Genomic DNA, 9821 nt, shown 5'->3' with positions numbered 1-9821 from the left:
ACAGAAAGGTCACCAGGGGAACCATGCAATACATTCAGATGCATCATGCTAAGGCAACGCCACAGCTTCAGCGAGCGGGAGATGTTGCCTTTTCTTTTGCAGATCTGATTTAGACCTCATGTGAATTTTCTCTGAAGCTAATTCATTACTCCACACATCTGTTCCAACACTGTCTTTCAGACAGAGAAACACAGATGTCTAACAGGGCTATCCTATACATCTACTGTATACTAGATGCCCTCCCATACCTGACCTAGCACAGCCAAAGGGTCAGGGGACATGAGTAGCATTGTTTTCTCTGGTAAGCCCTTAACACCCAACTGCCGCACTTCAATATGAAAAAGAAAGCAGAAAATAAGAAGAGGCTATGAATTCCCCCTTTCCAAGCAGACTCTTACTCTCTCCACCCAAAGCTCATAAAATCACCCTTCTCATTAACGTTGATTGATACACATCCCATTGCTATAGCAGGGGGTCAGCCCATGATCATGTTTTCTTGGATATCAAATGCACTATTTCTCAATGAGCATCCCTGACATTCACATTTGTACACAACCATCACCAGATTCACCGGATGGTCTCCACATGGAGTGAAATTAGTCCTCCTCCACATGTTGTGTCGTATTCTTTCCCTGTTTGTGACACGTGTGTGTGTGTTAGAAGCAGGGCAATAAGGACACAGAGTTCAGTCTTTGGAGCTCATCCCTTCTCCTTGTAGGCCTTCAAAAGGGGGGTGATTTGGGGGCAGAGGGAGGTCAGGCTAGGGGAGTGTTTTGGTCCTCTGAGGTTCGAATGTCATGGTCCATTTCCAGTCCAGTGGGGCGGTCAGTGCTCAGGCTCCTGGTGTACCAGCCTGCTGGCCCATCAGGGGGTCTCCCCCCTCCCCTACCATACCATCCTGGGTGGGGGTCTGCTTCTCGGCCGTGATGACGATGGTGTTTTCATCCAGCAACTCACAGGTTGGGTTGGAGAAGGCCGACAGGGGCAGGGTGATCCTCTGCATCTCCCGCTCATACACACGCTGCTCATGCTGCTTCTTCAGGTCCCGACCTCTGCAGCAAACAACACATAGACAGAACAGGTTAGGTGGACTGTGGTACCAGGGGCRGAGCCAGAGGGGTATACGGGTGGCACTGGACACCACTGACATCGGATTGGCCACCCCGGGTGCCACACCAAAATGTCATTCCCTACTGGCAGTTTGATGCTGATTGACATCTCATTTCACCTCTTGTTGAAAGAAGCAATTATTTTGACGTTTTCAACTTGAGGACGAGGAAGAGAGAATATTAGCGTTGGTTTCGAGATACAGAAGAAGAAGAACATACAGAAGAAGAGAGAACATTTTCACAGCTCCACAAGCTCTTTTCGCGATTGTCGAAAGCATCATATTTGAAGTAAGTTTTAAGGTTTAGCATCGGGTTTAGGTTTCTTGAACAACTTTTACGAAAGTTGAGTCGCTGTGTAAGCTAACGTTAGACCTTTGGCTCCATTAACAGACAGTCAATCAGATAAGAGAGATCGGTTCCCAATTTAGCATTATGTTTTCATCTGTGCTAGTAATACACGCATATACAGTGCAGTGTCGTAAGTTACAGTATACGAATGTTTAGCTAATGTGGGGTAACTAGTAGGTTACAGCTGTCAGTGTTCAGCAAGTTAACATTCAGCAATTTGAAATACATTAACTCAGATTTTCATACTTGAACTCAAAACGAACAATTGTTATTATCAATCTGTTAACGTTACTCAAAAGATTACCACAATTTGCAGATAGCCTGTTTGCTATCGTAAAGGTGTAAGAAACTACATCTAGCTAAGTTACTTACTGCAGAGTAGGACTAGCCATGATCTAACTAGTAACTTAGGCTGGTAGTTGATTTTAAGGTACAGTTATGATAATGAGGATTTGTATTTGAGATTGGACTAAAATGTGGGTAATTGGATGCTTAGATGTAACCATAGACTGTCTTATTTTTGCATAGGGTCAATTAAACATGAAAAGAAAGGGAGAGATAGACTTATTTTTGAAGAAGCAGAAACAGGCAGATCAGGTGCAAACAGACTGCCCAATACACCTGAATCTGCCTTCACATCACAGTCAGGTTTTTGTAACTGGAAAAAGGCTCTGTTTAAAGATTCTGGGTTTAAGCTCCATTCGATTGCAGAGCATCATATCAATGCTATGTATGCTTGGACAGCCACTCATCAATGTTAGATGTCATAAATGAGGACTGGAAAAAGAAAGTGGAGGAAAACTGTACTTACATTAAAACAATTGCAGATGTGCTCCTAACAACTGCCACTCAAAATATAGCACAGAGAGGTCATCGAGAGTCTAATGACTCTCACAAGAAGGGTAATTTTTTGACAATCTTAGAAGAAATAGCAAAGCATGACCCTGTGTACATGGCAATGCTATGTACACAAGCCACCAAATCCAGAAGGAAGTTCTTGAGGGCTTAGCTGAGATGGTACWAAGTTAAATAATAAGAGAAGTAAAAGAAAGTGAAGTTTTTAGTGTAATTGCAGACGAAACCAAACATTTAAAGAAAAAAGAACAAATGTCTTTAGTTGTGAGGTACTATTACAACGGTGCCATCCACGAAAGCTTTCTACACTTTCAGTCAGCTAAAAGCTTAGATGTCTCACAAAAATGATAATTGATTGGCTTGATTAGGCCAATTCCCAAACTTTTCTTTGCTATTAGTTAACATAATATATATGAGCATAAATATGATACTCTAAATTTGTAATATTGATGTGCACCAAAATTATTTTTTATGTCCATTTCTGCTTGATACCAGGTATGTCAAATTGCATTTTTTTTGTAAATAAATTGTTTTGTAAATAAACTATGCAATTTATGTAATACACAAATGCTATCTTATCTCCTGTGTGTGTGTGTGTGTGTGTGAGTGTGTGAGTGTGTGAGTGAGTGTGTGAGTGAGTGAGTGAGAGAGTGAGAGAGTGAGAGAGAGAGAGAGAGAGAGAGAGAGAGAGAAAGAAATTGAGCTGCAGTTCCGAGGTAGAGACACTGACTATTCATAGTATGTTAAAGAATTGTAGTGAAGTAACCCTTTATAGTGAAGTAACCCTTTTGGACCACACTATCTGCCACATTGAAGAACTCCGCGTTAAGTGAATTATCACTTCTACCTCTAATCAGTAATCATAGGATTCATTCATGCTCCTTAGATGCCAGGTTAGGGTTACACACTCATTTTCTGTCATGGTCTATGGACCCCCTGAAGTAGCCTTGGTCACCTCATGTATAAAACTCTAGTTCCGCCACTGTGTGGTACTGATCATAGTGTTGGGGCAGATTATATACACACACGGGGTTGACAGTTGCTATTTCACATTGCAGTTTGCAGAAGTAATGTCTTTAACCTGAGGAAAACACAGCTTTAAATCAGAGGCTCATCATAGCGTGCCTCAGCAACTTACTTTGACCTGGATACCCTTTCAAAACACTTGGAGAGCCAGCTTGGGTCCTGATTTCTATTCATGACAAGAGCGAGAGGTAGTGTCCCATGCTCAGTCTCATATCACTGGATGAGGCTATTTTTAACAGTGTCCCATGCTGAGTCTCATATCATTGGATGATGGTATTTTTAACAGTGTCCATTAATCTTGTGGTAGCAGAAATGACAGGGGCGGTTCAAGGCAGTATCTGGTCTGGTACAGGGAAGGGAATGTTTTGATGGAGACTGGGGGTAGGTGGTGGCAGGCATGCTGCAGTATGAGCTAAGCCAGTCCAGGCAGGTAACTGGAGTTGTCTCAAATGGCACCCTATTCCCTATATAGGGCTCTGGTAAAAAGTAGTGCACTATGTAGGGAATTGGGTGCCATTTGGGACACAATCTGAGGGTGTTGTGAGGTCTGCTATCTGCTGAGCCCCAGCCGGCACAGGGAACATACCATACTGTTGGACGGRAGCCTCTTCCTGCCCCCTGCTTCTATGCGACACTACGCCCCACTACAGCACTGATTCTACACATTGGGTCTGCGTTATGTAAATTTAGGAATCAGCAAATCCTCCTAACCCTCGCTATTTAATTATTGTGCGGCTATCCTTCCAAATCTTGTCTCGTTGACTCGACAAGCCTGGGATTCAGAGGCTGTACCTTTTCCCTAAACCTGATATTACTGCGTGAGAAAGAAAAAGGCTAAAACTCTGTATGTACGTATGATTGGAAATTGATCTAATCAATTTAATTCAAGCTACTCTCAAAAGTACACACATATCATTGGTGGCATGGATTCACCATCAATATGTGATGATGCGTGTTTACTATACATGTAGGAGGCTAAGCAAGCATCACATTACTGATGTCACTTGTCTCTGAGGGCAGGTCTAACCCCCCCCCCCGGATTCAATCTGCTGCTGCCGCTGCTTCCCCTCATTAATAAAGAGCTACTTAGAATAGATAACGATGACAGTCCCACATAATCAGATTGGACAGCCAAACTCCGAGCTTCAAGAGCATCTAGTTCAGTGCTAGAGGGTATCAGTAAGAATCCCGCCCTGTATAGCACTGGGCCCCTCTTTCTGCCTGCTGCACCACTGCAGTGGATTCTCTATCTTTCCAACCCCCCCACACCCAGGACTCCTTCACGCTCTCCACTCTTTCAGAATCAAACGTGGGTGCCTAAAATACCCAGACTGCAGGCATTCTCTTCCCCTATTTTTCCATTCCGTTTCTTGTTTTCACGTTGTTGTTGTCTTTGTGGCAGTGGGTCTCATTACATCCGAGTGACACCGCTCTACATCCTGGTAACATTCTGTGCCCACTGCCCACACATGCCCTCCCTCTCCCCACTGGCATTCCGCCAAAGAGGTTCCAAGCACTCAGAGCTGCTGCCTTCATCATGAACACAACAAGTCTAAGCTGTGCCAAGCCTGTGCAACGCTACATTCGAGTTTTGAATCACCACTACACCACTGTCTCTCTCGCGGTAGAAAGAAGCATCTGTTGCAAATCGATGAAACATTGTGTTCCTACTCTCCGGAGAGGCACCGTTTAGTCTTGTGGTGCACAGCATGTGTTCTAGTTCTTATGTCACTCACACATACCACATGATACAACCTAACAAAGTAGTAAAACATAGCTAGGGTTGTAATGTTCTGTCTCTCCAGTTGCAGCACCTAGTGTAGCATAGTGGCTGACACTGACCTCTTGTAGAAGTATCCGAAGGTGATGCCCACCCCGAGGAGGATGATAATGGACATCATGAGGATGCCAACCACATAGCCTGAAAGAGACATGACACACCGGCTCTATGGTTACCAAACTGAATTCACAAACGTTTATATACAGTATGTATTTGAAAATGTGCATATCAGTGCAGTTCACTTGCAGTGAGGCAAATAATTCTGTTATGACTATGAGAATATTTTGAATCCTTTATAACTCATTTATATGACCATTTATATCCATCTCATTGTACCAAGCCGAGCTGCATCAACCTGGCCCACTCTTTTTAGTACTGTCCCTTTAGGCTCACATGTTATGGCCCTATGGCATCCCCCCTTTCCCCTATGGCTCAGCAATGAGATCAGGACATACCAAGAGTGCCCAGGTCCTTCTTCTTCTTGGGTCCTGTGCGTACCCTCTGGATGATGCCCATGACTGGCTGGACCGCATTACCTCCTCCCTGGGCAAGCCCAGACTTGGCCGGCTCAAAGATCTCTGTCTGTGCTGTGGTGAGGGGGCCTGCCTCTGATGCTTCTGCCTCTGTAGGGGCTTCGTCTGTGGAGACAATATGATCAACATCCAGTCCCCAAACACTGACCAACCGCCATGTTAGTTTGCTTTCTGTTTTTTCCAATGTTGTATTTGGGTTTCTGTACTTGAGGACACATGATAGTAATAGTTTTAACTCTATTTCTTGTTTAATGATTCACATTTCCCAGGCCGGTCAGAAGAGGCTCTTTACGTGCTTTATTGTAGAATCAACATTGAGATAAAATAAATGAGTGAATAGAGGAGGAAACTAATTTCCACTTGGTTCCATGTAGTAAATAGCATGGTTTCTAATCACTGCCTTGTTTGACATCAATAAAGTTGACACAGAGGCTATCCTCAGATGGGCAGGAGAGCTACTGGATTAATCTAATTTGTTTACTTTGGAAGCAGTTCTATAAAGAAAATGCATAATAAAAATGACAGCCATTTCATAGCACAATGGGGTCACTACACGTGACGTGATCGCAGTCTCAGGAGAAAGGAAACTGCAGCTGCGGATGTCAACATCTGCTCTCCAAAAAAGGTGTTTACCAACTCTGCTGGAGTTAAAGAACATGAGGTCATAGCCAGCATTAGCCAATTGCCTGCTGTCTCCATGGGAAAGGTCTCATTTCCACCAATGGGTTGAGTAAGAGGTTCAGGCTTATACCTAACCTTAGGCAGCCGCCTGCCTAACAAGTTATGGCTCTTTAAAATGTAGCATCTGCAGGTTCCGTAAGGACAGGGCCCTTGTTATTGTTTGACATGCACTGTCTTCCCAGACAATGAGGTCAAAGATCAAACCCCCAGGAAACAGCCTCATAGTGGATTGACTCTTCTCTCACAGCTTTTCACATGGGAGAAGAGACTTCTCCAGATATGCCTAATCAGCAGGGTTATTAAAAATAAAATGCAGCAGTTTGTGTATAAATGCATAACCATAAAAAAATAACTACAAATATCTCTTGTCTAAAAATCTTCAGCTAAAGAGCTCTAGTTTCCTTATTTTTTATATTCTTTATTTAACTAGGCAAGTCAGTTTAGAACTTGCCTCCTAGAACTTGAGAAGAAATACATTCTAGGTTCCCAAGAAAGAAACACACGCCTCCCATTAGTTTGCTTGGTTCTCAAGGCCAACTCTTAGGGGGACATTCCCATCATAACACTTCTAGAGCCTCGCACCTTAATAATAACATTCACAGGGTTAGACAAGTTCTCAGAAAAACATTTACATTTCACCTCTTTAAAGTTAGCGATTTCTCAACTACAGTGACTTTCCTTTCCAAGAACTGCTTTGAGAATACATTTAGGGAAGGGCAGAGGAAGCAGCCCCCCCTCCTCATCCAATAATGTGTTTTTACCCAGCCCTGACCTACATTTCAATGTGTGTGCATAATATATATGCCCTCCGCCAGGTATATGTTTAAGCAGCATTTTACATACATTTCCCCAATGTAGTGCATTGACTTGTGTACTGTCAGTGGAGGTATTTCTATTATACTGATTATTTCTTTGTATGACTGGGCAGCTAAATACCTTTGCAGGTGTCAATGGCACATGATTGTCTCTGTGCCTCAGCATCTGGGCCAGTCACGTAGCACCAGGGCTTCTCAGATGAGTCTGGGTTACGGCAGTAGTTATGTTCCCCAATACCTACAGAGCATGAAGAAAAGGACATCAACATCCTCACTGTTCCTCACAGGTGGAAAAACCCTCACGGTATAATTAATTAAAAGCTTGCATAATGAACACAAAGGGCATGAAATATACTGTACTACTGAAATGCATGCTCTGGCTCTGTATTTTGCCAACAATATTGAAATACATCAACCCTGACCTTACTAATATAACCCACACAGAGAGACTAGAGCCTTGAGTTATACACTCATGTCAGGAACATCTATAACCAAACAAACATTTTTACCATCACAACAAATGTGCCATTTAAACCAGGGCACTTCTAGTGAACACCACAGCAATGGTGGCAGATGAGAACTTGTCAAATCAATGAACTATCAATTTGATGGTATATTACATGTTTGATTGTGTCATGAAATGACAATGTAATTTACCCATTTGTGAATCTCTATACGCCATAACATCATAGTCCCGGGTTGTGTTGGTCCAGTTCAGACAGGTTAGTCCTGTGTAGGAGCTCTGTTGCTCCCCTCTGTACTCTACACCGTTGGATTTGATGCAGTCTGGGGACACATTGATTTATGGGAAAATTAACATGTTCAGTTGAAAATAAAGAGGAGAAATTGATAGCAAATAAAACATCAACATACTGTAAGTGCATAATCTAGAAGTAATATATTCAACAAGGAATTGCCCAGAAAGTGCTGTAATCGTACATTCATATTAATAATCAACACAAAATGTATTCTTGAATCTCCTTGTTGTAAACAAATACATTTTAGAACTTGCATTTTCTTGGACTCAATTTCTCAGGTCCTAAGCCATAATGTAACTATAAAATTCAAATTCTTAACCGATAAAGGGAGTATATTGAGTATATAACAAAAACAAATAAACATAATTATATGTAATAATAAATAGACTAGTGTGAACAAAGGCATTGCTTTTCAGTCGTCATAATAAGAGTATTGTGTTACCTTCAGCATTGGGTGTTCTGTCCGCTAAAGCCATGCTTAGCAAAACAAAGTGCAGCGAGAAAAACATTCCGTAGAGTTGACAGGATGAATAAAAATGAAAAAGTATCAGTGCACAAAATGAAATAGATGGGTTATTTAAATAAAACAATCTGTTTTATTGTGGAAGAGCCTATGCTGAATAATTCAGTCAAACTGCTCTCCTCTCTGCAGACTAGCCCTTCTTCTTGTCAAAGCAAGATCTGTTTTCTTCGTAAACAGCCTCTCTCTCGCTCTTTTGGAGAAGGAACGCCCCTTTGCACTGCAGTACCGGTGGCGGCAGATGCGGCGCGCTGCCTTTTTCAATGTCCTAGACTTAGAGCCAAAAGTGCTCCACCCAGAAACTCGCTCCATCCATTGGGACCAAATTGACATGCTCAGATTGCTTACTCGGCACTGAATAGTACACCTTTTAATATCATATCGTCATGAAGTTATACGATTTGAATAACTCACTGTTTCTCTTGATGTTTGAGCAGCTAAAATGTAGTTTTTATAAGTAAATAATATATGGTTCCTTTAGGATCTGTTGATTTGAATGAACTGTGTTAAATGAAAAGGATTTYAGACGGCCTTGTACTGATCACTGATCAATTGTATCATCCTTTTTTCTAATCTTCTTTTGATGGGAAGATTTAGGTGATCTCCTCCTTTGGCAGCACAGAGCAAAGCCAACCCACTGCCCCACCAACTACATTATCGGCTGCAGGAGACATGGTAAAATGAATTGCAGAAAATGAAACAATGAGAAGCTCCTTAGAGTAACAGCATTGAAACACTTCTCCCTTGTTTGTTCCCCATTTAGCCTGCTGGCCCAATGGAACACATTACAGAACTCATAAATTATTTCCCCACTGCCCTACTTCGCCAGCTTTCAAAACAACACTCTGAATATAGAGACTGTCCAGAGTCCAGACACCGTCCCACTGTATCTCTCAAAGAGCCTCTCTGCCTTCCTGAGCTGTCCAAAGATTACCCCAAAAGACTCACACTATAAAGTATGAGTGCTGGCAATAGACTTGACTTGCAACACTTTACATATTACCTCAATTATTACCTCCAAGCCATAAGACTCCTGAACATCTAATCAAATGGCTACCCAGACTATTTGCATTGCCCCCCTCCCTTGACACTGCTGCTACTCTCTGTTATTATCTATGCATAGTCACTTTAATAACTCTACCTACATGTACATATTACCTCAATTACCTTGACTAACCGGTGCCCCCGCACATTAACTCTGTACCGGTACCCCCTGTATATAGCCTCGCTATTGCTATTTTACTGCTGCTCTTTATTAATTTGTTAATTTTATTTGACATTTTTTACTTATCTATTTTTTCTTAACTTCTTAAAACATTGTTGGTTAAGGGCTTGTAAGTAAGCATTTCACTGTAAGGTATACCTTGTTGTATTCGGCAAATGTGACAAATACAAT

The 9821-nt window shown here is 42.1% G+C and overlaps 1 protein-coding gene across 1 annotated transcript; it reads right to left on the bottom strand.

Annotated features, from left to right (window-relative positions):
• Positions 1 to 475: 475 nt before the first annotated feature.
• On the bottom strand, positions 476 to 8593 carry LOC111974245 (phosphoinositide-3-kinase-interacting protein 1-like). The gene is made up of 6 exons (XM_024001907.2): positions 8348 to 8593; positions 7805 to 7933; positions 7269 to 7385; positions 5574 to 5756; positions 5181 to 5259; positions 476 to 1052 (listed from the first exon to the last, which is right to left on the bottom strand). Exons 1-6 carry the CDS (start codon positions 8412 to 8414, stop codon positions 833 to 835), a joined length of 795 nt encoding a protein of 264 aa, XP_023857675.1. The 5' UTR covers positions 8415 to 8593; the 3' UTR covers positions 476 to 832.
• Positions 8594 to 9821: the final 1228 nt, after the last annotated feature.

This window comes from Salvelinus sp. IW2-2015, linkage group LG15 (assembly GCF_002910315.2).
Source record: "Salvelinus sp. IW2-2015 linkage group LG15, ASM291031v2, whole genome shotgun sequence".
Taxonomy (NCBI): domain Eukaryota; kingdom Metazoa; phylum Chordata; class Actinopteri; order Salmoniformes; family Salmonidae; genus Salvelinus; species Salvelinus sp. IW2-2015.
The sequence above is the reverse complement of the archived record's forward strand: the minus strand, read 5'-3'. Positions and strand labels throughout refer to the sequence as shown.

What these genes read in the sequence shown, in the direction of transcription:
- LOC111974245 (XM_024001907.2), bottom strand. Translation starts at nt 8,414, where the DNA reads ATGTTTTTCTCGCTGCACTTTGTTTTGCTAAGCATGGCTTTAGCGGAC. An exon ending in GTATAGAGATTCACAAATGG is followed by an intron (nt 7,386 to 7,804) that starts GTAAATTACATT and finishes CATGCTCTGTAG; the next exon opens with GTATTGGGGAACATAACTAC. An exon ending in TTCGGATACTTCTACAAGAG is followed by an intron (nt 1,053 to 5,180) that starts GTCAGTGTCAGC and finishes TGTTTGCTGCAG; the next exon opens with AGGTCGGGACCTGAAGAAGC.